This window comes from Leucopleurus acutus (genome assembly GCF_964270905.1).
Source record: "Leucopleurus acutus genome assembly, chromosome: 13".
Classification (NCBI taxonomy): Eukaryota; Metazoa; Chordata; class Mammalia; order Artiodactyla; family Delphinidae; genus Leucopleurus; species Leucopleurus acutus.
The window spans coordinates 57,954,967-57,978,834 of record NC_139155.1 but is presented as its reverse complement, the minus strand read 5'-3'; the positions used below and the strand labels follow the sequence as shown (position 1 = coordinate 57,978,834).

Here is a 23,868-nt window from a genome sequence, read left to right as displayed (position 1 = left end):
GTGACAGGGGGCCAAAGGCAGGGTGTGAGCCGGATGCTGCCTGTAAGGGTGGCTGAGAGGGGCACCCGGGGGAGGGCGGCCTGCGGTGGGTGGACGAGAGCAGGTCCCTGCTTTTCACTGAAAGAGGGGGCCTGGCCGAAGAGGAAGGTCAGTGGATTCTGAGCACAGGTCCCCGGTGGTAAAGCCCAAAAGGTGGGGCTTCCAAGGAGCCCAGGCCTCTCCGTGACCACCTGGAAAACTGTAATGACGATTTAACTGAATATATCCAAAGTATCGTTTCAACATGTGAATCAAGATGTGAGAAACTATTAAGGAGGTATTTTACAGTCTGTCTTTTTGTACTAAGTCATCAAAATCCAGGATGGAGTTTACACCGCCAGCACCTCTCGGCGTGCACCACCCACCACTCAGGTGGCTGCAGGTGGCCTGTGGGGGAGGGAACAGTGTGCAGGTGTAGACCATCCAGGGCACTTCGTCCCACCTGTGATTCAGGAGCTGTTCCCACGAAGGCCCAGAAAGTTGTCTCGCCGATCGTGTTGGGCTCCTCTTGTTTCTCACTTTTGTTTCGGGGAACAAATGGAAAAGAGGAGGGTCTGAGTCCAATGCCATCAAAATTAAGAGAAGATGATGCAGCCCAGGCATGAAGGCTCTAAGCATGGTAACTACAAAGACCTTGAAACTCGGTGATCGTGGAGAGAAGAGGCATTGCCAAGTGCAGGGCCTGACTCTCCCTGCTTCTGCGGCGGAAGTCACCACGGGAGTAGCGCGCCCACCGCAAAGGGAGCAGATGCTCAGTCGGTGCCGGGTAAACTGATGAAAGCCAGCGGCTGTCCCAGACTAAACAGCAGGCGACAGGCATCATGGAATTGGATGTTGGGACCCATCGCCATTTTATGTTTTACTCCCTCCTCTTTGGAATGGAGAGCACGGTGGACTTCCTGCCCCTTTCACTGAAGAGGGTGCTTGTGAAATAGCCCCTGTTTTTAGTGGGATTAAAAATAACTCAAGGCCCAGCCATGCAGCCTCTGGTTACCAATTTTGACTCACTTGCTTCAGTTTTGTTGTGTGAGCCTTTGTGAAGAAACAGCCGTGTTTTTAAAGAGCATTTCCATAAAGGGTTTTTCTCCTCCAGCGGGTAGAGCAGAAGTGAGAAGGACGGAAGGACGAAGAGAGGGTTAGCGAAGAGCTCAGGGACCCGCTTTCATGTTATTTTCAGGTGAATTAAAATCCTTTAGTCTCTAAAGACCTTTTTAGGTCTGGAATCTGGAAGCGCCCTGTGCTGTACACCAGGCCATGGGTCTGTTAGGTCCTTTCACCCCAAAAGCCGCCCCTGAGTCAGTCACATGCCATCCAGAGCTGGCCCATCCAGCTGTGCATGGACTTGCAGAAGACAGCCTGCATGGGCTGGGGTCTTCTGTTCAAGGGCAGATAATAGCACTCACCACGGAGGCCTGTGTCATCAAGGAGTCAGCTGGACTCCAGGCGAGTTACTGCATCTGCAAGAAAGGTAATGACGTAGCGCTTTGGGAGATGGAACTATTTATTCACTCCTTTCCGAGGGCTGCTGGATGGACTCAGACCCCCGGCCAAGTCTTGATGCTCTAGTCGGGGCCTCCCTAGATCCTGCAGCTGGACACAGAGTTGACCATGCTGGCCATGGGCATCTGAGAGTGCTGCAGATCTCAGAGCACCTTGACTGAAGTCATTAAACACTTCATTATATTTTTTAAGGCATAAAACCCAAAAAAAAAAACACCCAGGGAGAGAAAAATAGCACAAAAATTCTTCCAACCAAACTGTTCTACAAATGGCAAACCACCGAGGTGACAAGCATTCCATGCTGTTTTTTGGAAGGGGAAATACATCTATCTTATGTGTAGGCATATCCTTGTTTATTGTCACTCACACATTAGTGTTAGGGGCAAAGCCAGGATTACACATACATTTCATTTTCTGATGCAAAAGGCATTTTGATTAAGTAAACTGCTAAGACCTCCAGTGGTCGGGCTGCTGCTGCAGGCTGAATTTTCTTGGGGAGCTGGGTAGGAGGCACTGCTGCAGTGAGGAAACACAACTGGGAAACGCCCAGAAAGAATCCCGCTGCACACAGAGCTGGAAGCTGGGCCCGGTGGGTGAGATGTATGTATGTTACCCAGTTAGGAGAACCTTTCTGCCCTCTCTTCTTGGTGGGCATCCTTTCCTAATCTAGAAGGCTGTGTTTATTCGGAGTGCCTCAGGATAGAATAATCTGAGCCTTTTGATTTTATGAGAATACAGTAATACCTTCATCACAGGCGCACGAGCGTTAATTTATTTACAACGATGTAGTGACGTGAGCCATGCTGGGCTCGGTAGAAAGCTAAAATCGGTGTGTTCATATTCGATAAAAAAAAATGTATGCAAAATTTTCAGTGGATATTTTCAAAAGTCTAATTTTATGCACAGAATTTAAAATAATGCAGATCACCCCACATTCTAAAGTCTGTCAAGAGCCACATAATTTCAGAGCTGGCAGGCTGAGCGCGTGTTCGCAGGATGATCTGCTGCCACACGTGGGCACCGGTTTGCCTGGGAGACAGATGCCCGCCTTCCGTCGGCCTTGGCCAGGGGATCCATGCGCACCAGGACTCCACAGATGACTTTGGTGACCCCTGCAGTGTCATTCCAGGGCCACTTGGGTGTGAGATCTGAATGTGGCCCTGAGGATCCTGAGTTTCAGTCTGAATTTCAGCTTCCATAGGTTTTAGGCACATCCAGCCACAATGGCTTTGGAAATCTAAGTCCCCACCTTCACTGTCGTCACAACTTAGAGTATCTCTGTATCTTGTAACGGTACAGTGGTCCCTCCTCAGCCGTGTTTTTGCTATCCATGGTTTCAGTTACCTGTGGTCGACTGTGGTCCAAAAATATTAAATGGAAAATTCCAGAAAGAAACAATTCATACGTTTTTAATTGGGTGCTCTTCTGAGTAGGGTGTTGAAATCTCCCACCATCCTGCTCCCACTGGGGACGAGAATCATCCCTTTGTCCCACCCTTTGGCCACTTAGTATCAGTCTCACTTATGGATCTACTATCGTGTTATCGAAGTGCTTGTGTTCAAGTGACCCTTACTTTACTTAACAGTGGCCCCAAAGCACAAGATAGTGATGCTGGCAATTGGATGTGCTAAAGAGAAATCATAAAGTGCTTCCTTTAAGTGAAAAGGTTAATGTTCTCAACTTAGTAAGGAAAGAAAAAAGATCGTATGCTGAGGTTGCTAAGATCTCTGGTAAGAACGAATTTTCTCTCCATGAAATTGTGAAGAAAGAAAAGAAATTTGTGCTAGTTTTGCTGTCGCACCTCAAACTGCAAAAGTTATACCCACAGTGCATAGTAAGTGCTTGGTTAAGATGGGAAAGGCACTAAATTTGTACAATATGGTATTTTGAGAGGGATTGCATTTACAAAACTTCTATTACAGTATATTTTTATAATTGTATTTTACTATCAGTTATTGTTGTTAATCTCTTACTGTGCCTAATTTATAAATTAACCTTTATCATAGGTATGTATGTACAGGGGAAAAACATAGTATATAGAGAGTTTGGTAGTATCCTGGGTTTCAGGCATCCACTGGGGTTCTTGGAACATCTACCCCACAGAGAAGGGGGGATGGCTGTAGTGTAATGTCTGACGTGCACTGAACATTTATGTGCTGGGAGCCGTTCTAATCCCAAGAACTCAGTGAAGTGTGAGTACTGCAACTACCCCGTTTTAAAGATGGAAAACGTTGATACAGAAGAGTTAAGCATCTCATCCAAGGTCACTCAGCAGCTGCATGGGACCAGGATTCATACCCGGGCAAGCTGGCGGGGATCGGCCCTTCCCCTGTTGTCACCGTCCTCTCCCAGGTAGACTGAGTATCCACCCCAAATCCTCAGCTCCGGAAGAAATCAGACCCAGGAAATGGTACAAGGAAGGCAAAACAACCACCACGAAACACTCCACAATGCCTCCCCTCTCTCGTGTTACTATGGAGAATTCGTCTTGCCTTGTGTTGATTTTGAATAAAGCCACTTCCGTGCATAGAGTGTCTGCCTGACCTCAGGAGCTTAGAGCGGCACCTGTCACTGAAGGCACATTGTCGTCCCCTCCCACCAGCTCTGCGCTGTAGGTATTGTCACCTGCAGTCGTGTGTCGTGTCGTAGCGATGGCAGCTGGTTATTGCAAGCTCCCTGCTCAGGGCCTCCCTCCCTAACCTAACTCACGTCTTTTAGAGCAGGAAAACTCAACTTCCCGGCTTTCCGACTCACGCTGTAAAGCTGAGAGTAGTAAAAATGTTATCCGTGGTCAGCATGTGAGTAGTTTTGGAGGGGCTCCCCCAAACTGGGGCTGCCGGCACACAGGCAAGAGCCCTCCCCCAGGAGGGGATCTCACCCAGCCGGTAGCGGGGGCACTCTGGCATCCAGAGCCTGATCCCCACCAAGCTCTGCTCAGCCTTCCGGAAATCCAGCCTCCACCTCCCTCCAAACAAATAGATTGACTTAATGGGGACAAAGAACGAATTCCAAAGCCACTGAGAGCATAAAGCCTCCTGAGCGCAAGTGCAGGGCACCCAGCCGGCTCCCTCCCTGCCTTGGGTGGCGACCTCAGGGCCATCTTTTTTTTTTTTTTTTAACATCTTTATTGGGGTATAATTGCTTTACAATGGTGTGTTACTTTCTGCTTTATAACAAAGTGAATCAGTTATACATATACATATGTTCCCCTATCTCTTCCCGGATGTCACAAAGAAAGAAAACTACAGGCCAATATCACTGATGAACATAGATGCAAAAATCCTCAACAAAATACTAGCAAACAGAATCCAACAGCACATTGAAAGGATCATACACCATGATCAAGTGGGGTTTTTTCCAGGAATGCAAGGATCCTTCACTATATGCAAATCAATCAACGTGATACACCATATTATCAAGTTGAAGGAGAAAAACCATATGATCATCTCGATAGGTGCAGAGAAAGCTTTCAACAAAATTCAACACCCATTTATGATAAAAACTCTCCAGAAAGTAGGCATAGAGGGAACTTTCCTCAACATAATAAAGGCCATATATGACAAACCCACAGCCAACATCGTCCTCAATGGTGAAAAACTGAACGTATTTCCACTAAGATCAGGAACAAGACAAGGTTGCCCACTCTCACCACTCTTGTTCAACATAGTTTTGGAAGTTTTAGCCACAGCAATCAGAGAAGAAAAGGAAATAAAAGGAATCCAAATCGGAAAAGGAGAAGTAAAGCTGTCACTGTTTGCAGATGACATGATACTATACACAGAGAAGGCCATCTTGCTACTAGAACTGAGTCCCCGTCCTACGGGGCCAGAGCCGTGGGCAGCAGTAGACGGAGGAACCCAGTGCCGTTCAGTGGAGCTGCCAACCGCATGTTGGGTTCATTTCCAAGTGGCTGCCTCAGCGCTCAGGCAATCTGCTTCCGAAATTACCATGTGGGAAATTCCCTTGCTTGGGAGCACGGGGGTTTTTTTGCATTTCGGAGGCCTTCAGCCTTTATTTGTGAATCACACACAGGAACGCAGTCACCATCACTAGACATCTTCGTGCCTCCCAAACATAAGACTGATTCCTCGTGGCTTTTCAGAGTCCTGTATGTTTCAGAAACTACACATGATCGGTTATCTAGGGCATGGGTTTGGGACACATATGTGATATGTCTTTTAAGCCCATGCCATTTCAGCAAAAGCAACCAACTGATGGATGCGGCACTTTTCCAGAATAAAGCCCGGCTTTGGCTCAGGTCTTAATCCCTAAGCACAGAGCTCTAACTCCTGGCTTCCATGGAGAGCCTGGCGATTCCGCGTGGCCGGAGCTGCAGATGCTCTGTGACGCTTCCTCCCTGGGTTTCCAGGGCTTGTTTTGTACCTGCTCCTGTCCAACCTGACACCTTCATTAGGGAACATTCACATCTGTAAACCTACTGGCTTTGTGAAGAAGATGTGAAGTTTCAGCCTTACGTGCTGCTGGCTGAACTACACAGAGGACATAACCTATTTACATACTAAAAAGGTCAGTGTCGGACAGTCCGCATTTAGAGATGAATTTGCTGCTGCCTGCAACTGGAGCAGAAGCATTTGGGAGAAGGCCGCAATTTTTCCGTCTGTTTATCTGTGTGGACTGCACACGTGGGTAAAGATGCAGGATGTCTGTGCTCAGCAGTCGGGCAGAGATGGACAGGCTCCCTTGTACTTTAGAACCTCTCTGGTCACTCACCAGTAGGCGATTATGTGAATGTGCAAAGTGCAGGACAGCCTCACCTACTAACAACTGTTAGTTAATTTGCGATGGAAATACTTGCATAATAGCTCTTCAGACATGGTCAGTAAAACACAAGCCTTCATAATAGACTTTAAATTACATAGCTACTGCTTACTTACCCTGCCATTTGCATTAGGCAAGGTAGACTTTTAGAGGGCGTAGAACATTTCCTTTTGTGTTCTTTCCTTTCAAAGTCTTAAAATATCAACAGCTTTATTCGGCTAATGTGTGTTGAAAGTGTCTTAAAAGATGTCGTTACAAAGGCATGAATTTTCTCTAGAATCCCGGTAGTGGTTTTGTCCTTATCCATTTGTACATTCAAAGCAGAATAATGAGGGAATTGAGATCCATGGCTCCATCTAAATGTCAGGATATGACAGAAGATTAAAGTCCCTCGTGAAGGTGGAAAGCTAGTTCAGAAAGGCTGGGGAGGAGCATGGGCGGAAGTGGACCTGACTCCTTGGAGACACCGGCCAATGCCCTGGGAATCTTAGGACCCTGGCCACTCAGAGCTTTGCTCTCGAGGGAGGGCCCAGTTAGGAGGGCTTGGGCGGGGTGGGGGCACCCAGCTCTCAGCTGCAGCCTCTTCCCCAAGCCCGGCAAGGCCAGCGTGCCCTGCAGAGACCAGCAGTAGCAGCTGCCACCTAGGTTCTCCTGGGATCCTGAGCTGCATTCCACACACGGTGTCCCCCAGGGGACCCTTGAAGCCAGATGTGGACCTGGGCCCATTGTGACGCAGGCAGCGGCTTCCAGAGGGGAACCGGGCTTCGTGGGCGGGCACATCCCTGGTGGCCGGGGTGCCCATCCACTTAGAGCCATGTCCAGCGGGGCTCTGGGCCTGCTCTGACTCTGCACTCAGGGAGAGAGAGGCCGGTGCAGTGACAGGCCGGCTCCTCTCTGGCATCAGTGGGTCACAGAGATGATTCGATCCTGCTTAGCAAACGGCCACATTCTCGGGCCTTCATAACTCCTGTTTCTCCTGACTGTGGTTTTGAAATAGAGCAGCGGTGTCGCTGTGCTGGGGAGGGCCTCCTGGGCAGTGATGCCATTGGTCCAAGGTTCGTCCAGGGTTCCAGGGGGTGTGACTCGGGCCCTCGGCGGGGAGGGGCCACCAAGATGCTGCCCCCCTCACCCACCTGCCTGTCTTACAGAGCACTTGGCCGCGCGGACGCAGCAGGCCCTGCACCAGTCGGTCTTCATGTCGTCCTCGTCCGCCCAGCCTTTCCGGGACCTTCCCCTGGGCCGCAAACAGCACCTCAAGCTGCTCCCCGGCGTGGCCGACGTGCAGGCTGGCAAGGTGGCCCGGTGGACGGTGGATGAGGTGAGCGGCTGCCCGGGGCCGGGGTTTCTCTTAGGTGCTGAGTCCACGTGTGCCAAATTCCAGATCCACGCTTGAGGGGAAAGCAGGCTGACGCTCAGGACGTTCGGGAAGCCCCTTAGTGGGGCCCTGCCCTCCCCAGCCTTCTCCCAGCGCCGTCTCCACTGCCTGCCCCCCGGGGTGGGGTGCTGATTTAGGCCTCCAGCACCGCATCGCAGGTTTGCTCTGAGGAAACACGAACGTGTGGGCCTCCATGCCTGTGTCCTGGCAGCCCCGGGCGATGCCCCCCACCCCGCATGCTCTGTGCCCAAGGGGCTCCCTCTGCTTGGTGCCCCCGAGGCCCCGGGCTCCCATATTCTCATGCCCAGGCAGCACCGCGCTGCCGTGTGTCCATCCGCGGACACGGGGGATCAGGTCAACCTCAGGTTTATGGATAAATTAGGTCACAGCGTTGCATAAGATGCCGAACAGAGGGGAAAGTGGATTTGATTGTAATAGAAACACACCTTACAACGTTGGTTTTACGTAAGAATCAGGTAAGTGCTGTTGCTTCCTGTGATGCTGTGGAAACGCTTCATACTTAAAGCAACACACTCTGATATTCCTTTCGATGAAGGTATTGTTCTCACTCATCAGGCCTTAAGTTGTTTTTTTTTTTTTTTTTAATGAAAGAAAAGCCTGGGTCACTCTTTTGACAAGACAGAGTAGAGCTGCAGTTAAACTAGTCACGGATACTCACTGAGCATGTCCAGCAGTCAAGTCACCTGGACTCCATCTCGCTCAGGAGCTTCCTTTCCAGCCCCAGAAAAGGAGCAGCGACTAAGGCCCTGCAGAGGTCAGAGGTCCGGGGGGCCTCCGCCCCTCCTCCCAGGCAGCGCACAGAGTGTGCCTGGTGGGTTCCCCCCACCTGGCACCCTCGGCGTGGACGGGGCCCAGCACACCCTGCCTGCCCGCCTGGTCCCTCTCCTTCCGAGGCCCTGTGGGTCCCGCAGGACAGAGAGGTGACTGGACATGCCAGGTGCTGCGGGGTTGTTTGGGGGGGTGACTAAATGGGACCGTGCTCCCTAGAGAGTATTCATGGTCTGCGCCTGCCCATCTGTGAACTTTTACCAGTTTACAAAGCCGACTGAATTAAAACCTATTGTGGCTGTTGTAAGGAAGGGCACCAAAGACGGAGGAGAGCTTAAACAAACTTTATTTGGGAACGCTCCCGGGCGAGGTTCACTGGTTCGAGAGAAAGGGGCCAGAGAAGTCGCGCCCGGGTGTGGGCGCGAACAGAATTTATAGGGGTGCACGCAGGGGAGGTGCTTGCTGTGTGAAGCAGCCCTTTTTTGGTAATCTCTCGGGTGTTGTGGCAATGTCAGGTGTCGGTTGCATCAGCCTCAGAGCCGTTGGTTCCGCCCCTCGGGGAGTGGGAAGACCAGGGCTGAGTGGTGTGGCAATGTTAGGTGTCGGTTGCATCAGCCACTTTGGCGGGGGTTCCGTCTGGCTCCCTGGACCCTTCCCCGGACCTGCTGGCCTTACAGCTGTAATCAAAGCACTGCTGGTTTTGCCCTTGAAATAACAACCCAGGGTTCAAGGGCAGTCTCTCTCTCTTTTGACCTTCAAGCCATTCATCTGAGGTTCTGCGCCGTTTAAGTTAGATGACAGTGGCCCCTCTCTCCTCTTCTTCCTGTGCTCCTGGCCCCTGGTGTGTCACTGTCCTGCTCAGACGTCCAGCCCAGCCCCACATGTGCAGAGCGACTGCATCCCGACGGAGAGGGAGTGGGCACAGCAGGGCGAGCGCTGCACCGCATCCTGGTCCCCAGACGAGCCCGCAGGACCTGCCTGGCTGTCCGCCCGCCCCTGACCTTGGGCCCCACGTCCTGCGCCTCCCTAGTCCCCGTGTACTGTTGTCGCATGTGCACAGTCACTGCCCAGCCCTGCCCAGAGCAGGCTCTCCTCCTGCAGGAGCCCTCAGGCTGCTCCCACGTCCCTCAGGGCCCCCGTTTCCTCTGAGAGTCTCTGAGGCTGCACCTCAGATGCTCACTCTGCTGACCCTGAACCTCAGCACATGAGCGGAGACCTTACGCACTTGGCCTGTGTCCTGAGAGCTGCTCACTGCGCCTGGCACTAGATCACCCAGTAAGTGTTTGTTGAGTGAATGGCAAGGGCATCTGAGCTGGATTTTGAAACAAAAGTGCAATCAGTCCAAGCAGAGAAAAGACGGGACGCCATGCGGGGGAGGAAAACTATAGGAGTGGGGGTGAGTGTGACACGTGCAAGGATGACAGACACACAGGTGTCCCTTAATGACATTATGATGGTAGTGAGCAGTGTTGATGTAGTGATAGTGAGGCACGCACGCTTATTTTGCCCATTTTACAGACAGGGAAGTGGAGGCACCGGAGACTAAGGAAACTCTTAAGGCCACACGGTCAGAGCCAGGTCCGGAGCCGACCCCAAGCACACTGCCCACTGGGGCTTGGGGAAGGCGGCCTGCGGCAGGCGGGAGATGGGCCAGGTGCACCAGTCAGGCAATACCAGGTTCTTAGGTTCTAAGGCAGAAAGTCATGTTGTGAAGCTGGTGCTTCAGGGAGATGAAAACAGCACAGGCCAGCAAGGAGGGTGAGAGTAAGAAGGGGCCGGGCTGGGCGCCACTGTCCAGAGCCACCCGGGCTCAGCAGACGAAGCCACAGCACAGGAAATAGATGAGGCACAAGACGAGGAGGTGAAATGAGCCAGCGTGGTTCCATTTATACTCTCAGCGCTACGCAGTTTGGTACTTAATTAGGATAATGATGTGTGAGAACTACAAGGCCCACACACTTCATCGGAAGGAATGGAAAAGGAGTGGTGCTGTCAGAAAACGGAACTCCGGGGACAGGATCCAGTTTGGGGGCCAAGGGATAAGATGATGAATTTATTCTGGGACCTTCTGAGTTAGGGTCCCCTCAGGGTACACGAGACATGGCTTCACCAGGCACGATCCCCAGAGCGCACGGCCAGGGATGGAGGCCGGTGGGTCCACGGCGGAAGTGCAGGAGGAAGGGAGAGAAGTTGGGGGGAGGCTGGAAGTGAGCGTCCCATGTCACAGGGTTCCCGGCTAGGGCTGTGGGGTTGGGCTTCAGGGGATTGGGGAAAACTGTGTACAAAATGTGTGTTTTTCCCCATAAGAAGAGGGCCACAGCTTTTATTAACTTCTTGGGGGGTGGGGTGGGGCATCACCCCAAAGGAGCAGGGATCACTATTTAGGAACATTAGGGAATAAATAGGAAAGTCGGGGGTGGGGCCTCTGATCTGACCAGTTTCAAGTCTGACACTGAACAAAATGAAGTTTGGAGGGTGATTAAAGGGAAGTAGCTGGTCCATCGTTAGGATGGGGCGGGCCTCAGAAGGAAGAGACTCACTAGGGGGCGGGGAGGACCGAAGAGGCCACGGAGGCTGATCAGGAAGCTGCGATCACAGTTCTGAGTTCTCTGTGATGGGTACACACGGGATCCCAGCCTTTTACTGCCGAAGGTGACCTTCGACATTTTCTAGATTAAAACTGAAGCAGCCATCGGGGAGGCTGGCTGCCTGGAGCACTTCGTTGACCGTGGCTGCCCACGGGACGCATCCCAGAGAAAACAGTCGGGGTTACTCCCTAACGTTGCTGTACCTTTGTCTTGATAGCTCCCTAATTAGATGCCCTTGAGGACGAGGACCACATCCTAAATTTCTCTCTGTATTCCCACATTCTGTAGCACATTTCCTGGCACAAAAACTGGTCCTCGAGAAGAAACTTTGAGTGGTCACAGTGTGGGCGTTGTGATGCGTTTGTATCGTTGAAAATAAGGGGGCTCCCTAGGGGGGATCCCAGCGACTACCAGCCACAGGGGCCACTGTGTCTGCTCCAGCTGCTGCATTAAGAGCGGCGAGTCGGGTCGTGAGGACGTGAGAAGGCAGTTAGGGTGAGCAGGGCGGGCTGTGCCTTTGTGCTTTGTTCCCACCGGGCAGGAACGGGAGCTCAGGGGCCAGGGCCAGGGCGTGTGGAAAATGACTTGTGGGTCCCTGTGCTAAGTGCCATCCAGGGACACTTAAGGCGGGTGAGTGTCCCTGGCAGGAGATGCAGCACAACGACAGTCCCTCTTGTCAGCCGTCCTGGCTGGGAGGAGACCTCCGCTCTGAGTTGTGTTACCTGACGGACCTTTGTCACGTTGCCCGGAGGTGGGGGCTGGCTTTTAACTCCTTCGCTGTTTCTGTGGTGTTTCTGCCAGAGCGATTTCTTTCAGAGCACCGGCAGGCTGTGAAGTTAGTTTAGTGGTTCCAAAAGGAGAGACGAGACCAGATGCAAGTACATCATTGTAGTAGAGGTTACTGTTTTGTGAAACCTTCGTTAGGAATGCGTGAGTGTGCACACACTCGAGCTGTGGTCCCTGGGGAGCGTATTTCTTACTCTGGTCATGGAAGTGTTCTATAGAAGGGTACAAGCATCTAAGAGTAGGGACTAAATTATTTTTATATCTTTTTACATCTTTATAGCAAGTACACCAGAGCAGGTGTGTGACAAATGTGCGAGTGAGTGGATGAATTGGGAGACGAATTTTCTGCAGCCCCTCCTGCCAGGCGTCCGTGGGCACACGCAGGCCAGATGCGACACGTACGCACATTACAGCCGCGGGTGCAACTCGGGGATGCTTGGTGCCCATGTGGGTACTTCTATTTCTTACATTCAAAAATGCCTTTTAAAGCAGCACATATAGATCGCCCTGGCCTTATCCAAGGGCTCCCTAAATGTCCATTAGATCTAAAAGATGGTGGTCGCTTTCCAAGCAATCTTTGCCCAGGAGGGAGTGTTTTGAAAAATTCAGGATAATGTTACCTAAGCATAGCAGCCTTATACAATCGGGCCCTGAAAAAGGGCAACTAACAAATTCCACTGATAAGAAATGAGACCCGGGCTGGAAACATGGTCCCCAGTGGACCCGAAGCCAGGACAGTCAGGCACCTGGCGCTGGCTCAGCAAGATGGGAACGTCGGCATCGGGAGAGATTTAAGGAAGCAGCAGCTGCACTGAAGGAAGCAGGCCTGCTGGGCTGCACGAGGATGCCAGGAAAAGGAGGTTGCCTGGGAAGGAAGTTGGGTGGAGTAAAGGGCTCAGCTCAGAGCCTGCACAGTTTCATTTCTTAGTCTTTCCAAACTGCTGTGTCATCCCTGGAACTAATTTACTCCGAGTCCTTCCAAAACAAAACTGGGGTGTCTGCTGTGGACACTGCGCTCCCAAGAACTTGGGGAACCAGGTATGCTGCCCCCGCCAAGGCCAAGGCCAAGGCCGGCCACCCTGGGCTCCAGCAGGGCCGCCATCACCTGAGGAAAGCAGCCAAGTCCACACAGCTGTCCTGGGTGGAGGCAAAGGACGGGGCGGCAGCTTCCTCCTCTGTGGACTCATGGAACCGTGTGAACGCTTCTCCGCATTGACCACGACGTGAAGAAGGAAGCACGTGCTGAAGGGGAACATGAGAGGGAACCCTTCCGTTACTGCTCTGCGGTCTAGTGAAATTCACCACTTTACAGCGAGGCAAGGGCCTTCTACTGAAGCTCAAATAGAATTTATTCTCGGGACTGGCAGTACTGAATAATGATACCAAATCACGATCCGGGCCAGAAGGGTCTGCCTCAGTAGATTGCATGGAACTTGTTCTTTACTTTGGAAAAAGGCAGGTCGAATAGAATCAGCATCTCTTTCCAAAAAGACAGAATTTCAGACACGTGGTAACGAAACTGTCCGAGGAAGACAGCGAGGACCTGCCCCGCAGCGCAGCCCTGTGTACTCTTTGGTGTAGCACGTTATTTATCCCCACTTAAAATCCAATCTACCTCTGACACGGACAGTGCTTTCTTGGCTCACAATATTAAGAAGAGGGAACGTGATCCTTTTTTTAAAATTTGTATTTGTTTGCCCAGAAAAGGACATTTTAACCTCTGAAAACCATCAGAGCAACACTCAGCCCTGTTTTGAGAACAGAAGTTCCTGGAGCGTGTGTTTACGAGAGACTGTCTGTGGGGCGCGTCCCTGTCCCCGGGGGCCGGGCATCCGGGGGCCCTGGTGCTGGCATGGCTTCCCCAGGGGAGCCAGTGATTGAGAGGCACCAGTGTGTGTCTTTAGCTAATTCCTAGAGCCACTTTTCTATGTTCACTTCCCCTACTGTGACCCGCGGCCCCCTCCTGTGACAGCCATCCCAGAAGAGCCCTCCTTCAGCGCGGTGGCTCCTACCAGGCGGTGTCACCAGCACCCTGACTCGTTTTTCGTTGTCACAATCGTGCGCGCTGGGGCTGCTCCCGGCACCTAGCGGGGATGTCGCCAAACACCCTGCGGTTCGCAGGGCAGCCCCACAGCGAAGAAGGATCAGGCCCAGCGTTGGAGTCACACTGGGCAGGAAACCTGCCCTTGAGCATGTTGTCTCCGCCCCCAGCTGTTCCCTGTGACCCCACGTCAGGGTTTCACCTTCAGCACCTCCCACCCCCAGCGCTGGGGCGGGGGGTGGGGAGGGCCTTGGCCCTGAGTGCACATTAGAACCAACCCGGGAATCGAATCCGTGCCCAGCCCTCCACCGGATCCAGCTTGACTGATTCGGAATCTCTGCAGCATGAGCTGGGCCTGAGATCATCGTGTTTAAAGCTCTCCAGGTGGTCCCAGTGCATGTCCAGGGTGGAGAAGGGCTGCCCCGGGGCACCCACTGGCCACGTGTGGCCTTGAGGAAGTTATTAAACCTCTTTGGGCTTCAGCTTCCTCATCATTTTTGTGGGAATTCCCTCCGCAGGGAGGTCCGAGTACCCATTGTTGGCCAGAGGCTGGGGGAGGCCCTGGAGACTCGGGTATGGGAGACGGGACGGCCCAGGTCTGGAAAGGCAGACGGTGCCTGTCATCACTGCTGTGCACAGGCCACTGCCTCCTGCCCTCCCTGACCCCCAGGCTGGACAGGAGGGTCAGACGATGGAAGGTTCTAAGATGCCAGGGCTCCACACAGATGGAGGCTGTTATTGGCACCATGGTGACTGTAACCCTATGTAGGTCAGCCTGGAAATGAGGCCAGAAAAGATAGTAGGAGCTGGTCTCATTTCCGAGCTGGCGAATGCTACTGGGGCTTGATAGCTACTGTTTAAATCCCAAGCGTTTGAGGGATGCAAAGTGTATTTTACTCAAATGTTGAATGACTACAACCCAAGGTATTATTTCCGGTGCATGTTCTGAATCAGGCTTTTCATCTCGCGCTGTAGGTGGCTGAGTTCGTACAGTCTCTGCTGGACTGCGAAGAGCATGCCAAGTGCTTCAAGAAAGAGGTAGGAAACGGAAAAATTACATGTTTCTCTATGACTAGGCCCGGAAGTGCTTTGTTTCCGTTTACTTAAGTGTAAATAAGGGCAGTTTGGGGGAGGCAAGACAAAGAGGTCCAGGCAGGAGGGGGCCCAGCGGGGCAGCCTCTGTCTGGGTCGCTGACGTGAGCTGTGCTTTGTTGCTGGAGTCTGCAGCCTCATCTCTGCAGCCGCTTGTGAAAGGGACTCTTGGGACACGTCACTCGGTTAATACCTGCATTGTGACTGCAGCCACACTGGGGCAGAGGGGACCTGCCACGGGCCTGCACCCAGGAAAAGGGGGGCTTGTCTGCTCCAAAGTAGAATTAGGACCGCCCTACCTGTCCTTGCCCTGCCCCTACTTAGGGGGACACGGAGAAACCACACAATCCTTGAAACTGTTGGTTTCCTCATCTGCCTCCGGGGTTGCTGATGGGATCAGCACAGAGAAGGCTTAGTAAAGCTCCGTAAGCGCTTACTGTTCCCATCATCACCATCACTGCTTTACTCTTAGGACTACCGGCTGTAAGGTCGGAAACCAAACGGCACCGCGAAACAGAGGAAAGCTTCAAGTGAGCTGTATTAGGGAGCGCTCCCGGGCGAGGTTCACTGGTCCGAGAGAAAGGGGCCAGAGAAGTCGCGCCCGGGCGAGGGTTTGGGCAGAATTTATAGGGGAAGAAGGGAAAGGGGTGTGGTGAATCCGGGAGGGCGCAGGGTATTCCTTATTTGGTGGTCTTTTCGGGTATCCTGGGGGACCGTTAATCCCGCCCCTCGAAAGGCGGGAAGGCTGGGCCGGGTTCAAAGTCCCCAGGTCAGTTCCTGGAACTGGGTGGTCCGGAAAGTCTCCAGGTCAGTTTCTGGAACTGGGTGGTCCAGAGAGTTTCGGTCTGATGCAACCTGTGAATCTGATTGTGTTCCCCTGCCTCGGGCCAGTTGGCCTTACCTCCCGACATCTTTGGTGTAATGGGGCGGCGTTCTGATCTCTGGCTACTTCATGCTGAATGGGGGCGTCGAAAGGGGAGTCGGGCGACCAGAGGTCCGAGGCTTAGGGGAGGCCAGTGGGGGGTCCTGTAGCGAGCAAGGTGTAAGGGCCGAGGAGCATTTGGTTTGTGGCCACCCGGGAGACTTCCTCCATGCGCCTGCGAAGGCACCTGAGAAAACAGGGCGCAAACGTGAGCAAGATACAGATGAGAATTAAGGGGCCTGAGACTGGTGTCAGCCAGGTGTAGAGGGTGGACCGCCCCCAATCGGGAGTTGGGGAGGCGGACTGTTGGGTTTGCGTTGGAGTTCTTCTCTTAAGCGATGGAGGGCGTTTACGTTGTCTTCGACGAGTCCTGCTTCATTGATGTAATAGCAGCGTTTCTCCTGTAGGAAGAGGCAGGCACCTCCTTTGTCGGCCGTCAGGAGATCCAGGGCTTGTCGATTTTGGAGGGCAACTCGGGCTACTGAGGTGATCTGGCGCTGGAGGGAGGCGATGGAGGCAGCAGAAGCCTCGATGCCTAGCTGGAGTTTCTGTTCTAGGTCACGGGATGTTGAGACACTGTGTGTTAGGGCTCCTCCCCCGATGCCCGCAGCAACGAGAGAGGAGGCGAGGGAGTTACCACCGCATAGGCTGCCCGTCGGCGTCCGTCAGGACAGAGTATTGAGCTGCCATCTACGAAGAGGGTGCGGTCCGGGTTTGAAAGAGGGGTATCAAAGAGTCCCTCTCTCGGCGGGCTGAGGGCCTCTACGAAGATAGGCAAGAGGGAGGCCGGGTTTAGGCGGGGGGGAGAGGTCGAGGGAGATAGCAGGGTTTTCAATGAACAGCAGGTGGAATTCCTGGATGCAGGAGGGGCCCAGGAGGGAGAGAGACTTGTGGCCTAGGAGGTCGACCAGCCGGTGGGAGGAAAACACGCTTAGTGGGTGGGCCAGAGTCAGTTTGAGTGTTTGTTTGGTCAGTTCGGCTGCCGCTGCTAGGGCCCGAAGGCATGGTTGCCATCCCCGAATGGCTGGGTCTAGCTGTTTGGAGAGGTAAGCCACGGGGTGGTAGGAAGGCCCTACAGGCTGGGCAAGGAGTCCAGTGGCTATTCCGGCCCGTTCATCCACAAAAAGGTGAAAAGGTCGGTTTGGGTTGGGCAGAGAAATGGGAGGAGAAGATATCAGAGCGTTACAGAGGGTGAGAAAGGCCTGTCGAACGGTGGAAGGAGAGGTGAGGGGTCCTTGAGGGGTTTCTTTAGCGGCTAGATATAAGGGTTTAGCGAGGAGAGCAAAGTTAGGGATCCAGTGTCGGAAAAATCCTATAAGGCCCAAAAAGGAGAGAATTTGTTCCGCTGTTTCCGGAGGCTGGAGTTCACGGATAATCCGGGTGCGGTCGGCTGTTAGACCTTTTGTGGTACGGGTAAGGTGGAGCCCCAGGTAGGTTATAGAAGATATAGATAACTGAGCCTTGGCTGGAGAGACCCGATAACCGCGAGAGCCAAGGTGATTGAGGAGATCTGCAGTATGTTGTCTTGAGAGGCTGAGAGATGGGCTACAAAGGAGGAGGTCATCTACATATTGAAGGAGTGTGCTGGGGGTAAGGGAGCAGGAAGTGAGGTCCCGTGCCAGCGCCTGACTGAAGAGGCGAGGACTGTCACGGAAGCCCTGGGGAAGAACTGTCCAGGTGAGCTGACTGGAAGCATGAGTATCCGGATCCGTCCAGGTAAAGGCGAAGAGGAAATAGGAGTCGGGATGAAGGGGGATAGTGAAAAAGGCATCTTTGAGATCCAGAACCGTAAAGTGGGTTGTGGATGGGGGGATATGGGAGAGCAAGGTGTATGGGTTTGGTACTACTGGGTGGAGAGGAATTATGGCCTCATTGATTAGTCGGAGGTCCTGGACCAGGCGATAATCCCCAGAGGCCTTGCGGACAGGCAGGATGGGGGTGTTGCAGGGAGAGTCAGTGGGGATAAGGAATCCCTGGTTTAGGAGTCTGGTGATAATAGGTTGTAGGCCCCTAAGGTGAGTCTCAGAGATAGGAAATTGGGGCCTTGATGGAAATTTGGAGGGGTCCTTTAGGCAGATGAGGACGGGGGAATGGTGTGTTGCTATTATGAGCTTAGAAGTATCGCAGACTTGGGGATTGATTGGGTTAGGTGTGATTGGAAGAGGGGGATAGGAGGGGGAGGGTTCTAGAGACAGGCCAAGAAGAGGAAGCAGGAGTTGGGAGGAGGGGACCTTAGGGTCAAGTCTAACCAGCTGGAGGGAGGCCCCTAAGTGGAAAAGGACATCTCGGCCTAGCAAGGGAACTGGGCAGGATGGTATGACTAAGAAGGAATGAGTAAAAGGGAGTCCTTCGATATGACATGGGAGTGGACCGGTCTGGAGTGGGAAGGATGGTTTGCCATCAATACCCATGACCGAGATCTGGGAAGGAGAAACTGGCCCGGAATAAGTAGGCAGGACTGAATAGGTAACCTCCATGTCCACCAGAAATGAGATGGACTTACCCGCTACCTGTAGCGTTACCCTGGGCTCGGCGAGGGTGATGGAGGTCTTCGAGTCCGGGCGCCGTCAGTCATCAGCCAATCCCAGCAGTTTGAGTGGTAATGCCGTTGGGTCGGCCTGCCCCCCGCGTGGAGACGCTGAGGGACGGCCAGTCGTAGGGCAGTCACTCTTCCAGTGGCCCATTAGCCTGCAGCTGGGACAGGGCTTAGAAGGAGGTCGGGGATTGGGACATTGGCGAGCCCAGTGGCCTTCTTTTCCGCATTTGAAGCAGGCCCCCGGCGGGGTTGCCTTTTGCGGAGCCCGTGGATGCTGTGATCCATGGGAGATATCCGGCCTTAGGGCAGCTACAAGAGCTTGGGCTTGGAGGGCTACCTTCTGGTGCGTCCGAGCCTGTCGGCTGGATTCTGCCAAATCCTCAGGGCCATTGTAGACTTTAAAGGCCATCTTTACCAGATCTCGAATAGGGGTTTGAGGGCCGTCTTCTGCCCGTTTTAATTTCTTTCGGATGTCCGGGGCTGATTGGGTGATAAAATGGGTGGCCAGGACCGCTGCCCCTGCCGGGGTGTCGGGATCCAGCCGGGTGTAGAGAGTTAAGGCCTCTGTAAGGCGATTGAGAAAGACAGCTGGATTTTCGTTAGGTTCTTGGGTTATCTCTTTTGGTTTTTCAAAATTGACTACCTTATGAGTGGCAGCCTGCATGCCAGCCAGGAGGCACTAGATCATGAGGTCGCGTTTACGACAGCCATCTTGGCCATCCTGATAAGTCCAGCCTGGATCGGTGCCAGGTACGGCAGTCGCTCCGACAGGCATGGAGTTGTTGGTAAGGTGAACCTGATCTGCATGGTTTCGGGCAGCAGTTTGAATTCTTTCCCTCTCGTCAGGGGTCAGACTAGAAGATAGGATCACAAAGATATCGTGCCAGGTTAGATCGTAAGCTTGAGAGAGAGCGCGAAATTCTTTGATGTAGCGGGAAGAGTCAGCAGAGAAGGAGCCTAATAGCTTTTCTATTTGAGAGAGATCTTGGAGGGAAAAGGGAACATGAACTCTAACTAATCCTTCCGCTCCTGCTACCTCCCTCAGAGGGCAGAGGAGATTTGGATCGTGGGAGTCGTGAGAGCGTGTATGTGCGCTAATTGGCGAAGCAAGGGGCGTGGGAGGAGAAACCGTCGAGGGAGGCGGGGGAAAGGTTGGAGGGGCCGGAGCGGGTTCGGGAGGAGGCTTCAGGGTAGGGTGGAGGTTGGAGAGGAGCTCTGGAGGGGGGAGAGGCGAGAGATTCGGCTGGGTCGGCTAGTGGAGAGGGGTCATCGTCAAAGGAAATTAGGGGTTTGGATGTAGGAGATGTAGAAGGAAGGGCAGGAGCGTAAATACCAGAAGGCCTGAACATAGGGTACCTCGGACCATTTGCCCGTCCTGCGGCAGTAATTATCTAGATTACGGAGGATGTTACAATCGAAAGTCCCTTCAGGATTGATTGTCTAGAGGATATTGTGGCCAGGCCACAGTGGAATAGAAAATAAGCCGTCGGCAACGGAGATCTTGGGAGAAGCCGAGGGCTGTAAAATTGGCTAGGAGACACCCCAGGGGCGTCTTAGGATCTGGTTTCGATTGTGAGGTTCCCATGACCCCCAGTCTGTCCCTGAGTGAATGCAGAGGGAGAGAGGCGTCCCTGGTCTCAGTCTCCAATTCACGGCAGGTCGGAGGGCGGTCAGGCGATTGGGACGTCTCCAGAATCACCCGAGGCCCGGCAGGTCGGAGGGCGGTCAGGTGATTGGGACGTCTCCACAGTTGCCCGAGGCCCGGAGAGAGGACGGAGGAGTCCCTGACGCGGCCGCGATTAGGGACAGGGAGTCCGGTGGGCAGGGACTCTGGGGGTCGGAGGGAACAAGGGAGGCGGACTTACCCCGTTTTCTGCCGGATCGGGTGGATGAGTAGAGGTTCCCTGGTTGTCTCCTGGGGGAGGGGAGGAGCGGCCCGCGCGGTAACCCGCGGGGCTTGGTACCCCTCCCGGGTTTTGGCACCAAATGTAAGGTCGGATCTTAACAAACGGCACCGCGAAACAGAGGAAAGCTTCAAGTGAGCTGTATTAGGGAGCGCTCCCGGGCGAGGTTCACTGGTCCGAGAGAAAGGGGCCAGAGAAGTCGCGCCCGAGCGAGGGTTGGGCAAGATTTTATAGGGGAAGAAGGGAAAGGGGTGTGGTGAATCCGGGAGGGTGCAGGGTATTCCTTATTTGGTGGTCTTTTCGGGTATCCTGGGGGACCGTTAATCCCGCCCCTCGAAAGGCGGGAAGGCTGGGCCGGGTTCAAAGTCCCCAGGTCAGTTCCTGGAACTGGGTGGTCCGGAAAGTCTCCAGGTCAGTTTCTGGAACTGGGTGGTCCAGAGAGTTTCGGTCTGATGCAACCTGTGAATCTGATTGTGTTCCCCTGCCTCGGGCCAGTTGGCCTTACACCAGCCCGCGAGTCTTGCCTGAAGTTCTGAAGGTTGGGGTGTGGCCGTAGGGCGGTGCTCTCCACCACTGTGGGAATGTGCTGGTTACCCCATGGGAAGGGTATTCCACTCTCTAGATGGACGATTCTTCATTAGACAATATATTAGACATGGAAGCTTTTAAAACTCTCAACACCCCACGTGGGGTCCCCAGGGATCCCTCCTTCCTCAGGGAGACACTGACACCATGGTTTGTATTGTTAACTAAAAAGGATTAGAACCACAGGGCTGGGTTCATGGAAGGGTGTCACCCTAGCAAACTTGATTCTGTCCTCTTGGTTCTGGAACCTGGACTCCTTCTGAGCCCATCTGTGAAAACAGGCAGTGTGACTGTGGGACAGGCCACAGTCGCCGGGACTCAAACTCTGAGACCACCCTGGGGCTTCTAGAAACCGGAAAAACGGCCTGCACGGTGGCACTGGCCATCACGTGACCTCAGGAAAGCCACGACATTTCAGACCACAGTATGTTGTAAAAGTTAATAAGTAAAGCATTCATTTTGAATGTACTTCGGCTTATAAGGGTGTTTAGCATAGAAGTCATTTTAAATACAGGAGGGTTAAAAGGAGAAAACAAAAACCAAACCAAGCCACTGGCCGAAACCCCTTCACATTTGGTATAAAGACTTCAAGTATTTTAACTCTGTGTATGTTTACAGTGGTCGTGCACATTTAATTTTACAAATTAAAACAGATCTTTCTGTATTATCAGATCATGTTTCGTTGCTTAACAATCCATGAAAAATTTCCCAAATCATTAACTATTTCATTGTAACATGAATTTTGGTGACTGCCTGGTCCCTCATCCTCAGTAACACTGTAATTTCCTTCTGCTGTTTCTGGAGTGCCCGGGTGTTTGCAGTGCTGCACTGTTATAAATAACACCATCGCGTGCTCCTTGTTCATTGTTCTCATGGGAAACATTCCTGGAGATTTCACTTGGTAGATGAAAGTGGGTTATTGTTAAGGCCCTTTATACAAATTCAGCCCAAAATTTTTAAAATGTAACAATAGAAATTCAGCCTAGGGACAGTTCATGTACACTGAATTCACATTTAACAGAATGAACCCCTCTTTGATTTAACTTAGCTTCAGCATTCTGGGGAAAACAGAATTGATGGTTGTCGGACTAAGATGCCGTCGTGGTCCGTGGTCCCCAAGCTCTGGTAGGCCACCGCGTCCCCATCACACAGCTCAGCACCCAGGGGCCCCTGGAGGGCAACCAGACTTGAACAGCAGGATATGTTTATTTGTGCTGATTTATTGATCTACAGCAGATTGATGGCAAAGCCTTCCTGCTCCTGACACAGAAGGACATTGTCCAGGTGATGAAGATCAAACTGGGTCCAGCCCTGAAGATTTATAACTCCATCCTCATGTTCAGAAGCTCCCAGGACCTCGCCGGGGAAGGTGTCGTCTCGGGCCAGGAAGGCAGGGGGAAAGCCTGCACCTGATGGGCTGCGGCCACCACGCCTTGTTCTCTCAGCAGGAGCGCCAGCTACATGAACTTGATTTCGGTGTGCCCGTGGTCACGTCCAGGTGTGATCTGGACCTTGTAAAGTGGCTGCGGTTTTTATGTTTGCAGGGTTTGCTGGCTGGTCCAGCACCAGTGACGCAGAGGCCCAGGCACATGCAGGCTTCTGACCGGCCTCATCTCGGCTCTGACGTGCTGCAGCGACCAGACCAGAGCAGCCTGCGCGCCTTTATCCTTCTCCCTCGCCCTGGAGGAGGCTACTTCCTATTTGCAAGGATGCAACTCTCCAGTGGTAGAGTATCAGGAAAACGGTTTTCACACACACATTGTTCTGTTTTCACCAGAACGGCTTCTGAGCTGGGCTGCGATTTGCCCTCCGGGTGCAGTGAGTCTAAGAGATAGAGGCCTGGTGCTTTAAACAGACTTCTGTGAGATTTGTGTACTTTACTCAGGAAAGCATGGATCGTTAAAAAAATTAGTAATAAGCACATGTTTTCATGATCCATTAATTCTCCTTTGTGTTCCACAAACCGTTTCTCAGTTGTGCTGCCAGGGTCTCCCGAGTGTGCCCAGCCAGCCGGGCACCTGGCAGAAGCTGGCAGGACTCTCCTGAGGACCCTCCACCTGCGGTGTCCCCGCAGGGACCCGTGTCCTCACACAGACACACCTCCCTCCCCCCCCAACCCCGACGTCTTCACAGCTTCTGCTCTAAGGGTCGCCTCAGGGGGGCTGACTTGTCCCGCAGGCAGTCTGCGTGTGTGCCACGAGCCGTGTTACATGGGGGCCCTGGGTACATCTTTACAGAGACACTCCATTAAAGGGACGATTTCTAAAGTGGGGAGCTGGGTGTCTATGATATGTTCAAACAATTCTTATTTGTCATCAGCCCTTATTTGTTTTGTGTAAGTGACTACATTTGCGGCTGAAGTTACGTGGAGTCAGCCTCACGGTATGGGAGCTCCATCTTTTTGGTTGGTTTTTTTGGGTGGCAGGGGTTGTGGTTTTTTTGCAGGTGGGAGAGAAAAGAAAAAAAATAGAGTCAGACCTACAGTACCTATTTGCTTCAGTTAAGAATCTTACGGTTTAAGAAAGTTGCTTGGAGAGTTTATCAAACTTCAAGTCACCGAAGGAAAAAAAATTCTTCTCTAAGAGGTATACTTACATTTCATTCTTTAGATCCTCACCTTAACTAAATGGAATTTTAATGTATTATTGGTTAATGTGCGTTTTTCTTTCTGTGATGTTTTATTTGTTGTTTGGGTTTTGTTTTGTTTTTTTTGACTGCCACGTACAATTAAAATTCCTGCTTCTATGTTAAAATTTTAATATATTTTAAATGATAATAAACAGATAAAGTAAGACCTCCACCTCACTGCTTTTATGGATATGTTCTAATAGCCTGGAGGCTGTCTTCCCAGCTGGGAAGGAACAGAGGCAGTGGCCCTGCACCCGTCAGCCGGTAGAGAAATCGGCCGCTTCTGAACACTTTTGGAGTATGT

At 52.5% G+C, this 23,868-nt stretch overlaps 1 protein-coding gene across 1 annotated transcript in view; it reads left to right on the top strand.

Moving 5' to 3' along the window:
* The window catches only part of L3MBTL4 (L3MBTL histone methyl-lysine binding protein 4), a gene marked incomplete at both ends in the record, with an annotated part of 303,064 nt that extends 280,715 nt beyond the window's left edge, over window positions 1–22,349 (top strand). The window contains 3 exons of the mRNA XM_082853718.1: window positions 7,467–7,636; window positions 14,873–14,935; window positions 22,170–22,349. Of these exons, the coding sequence (XP_082709844.1) occupies window positions 7,467–7,636; window positions 14,873–14,935; window positions 22,170–22,349 (413 nt within the window). The remainder of the gene's footprint in view (window positions 1–7,466; window positions 7,637–14,872; window positions 14,936–22,169) is intronic.
* Between the last annotated feature and the right edge of the window lie 1,519 nt (window positions 22,350–23,868).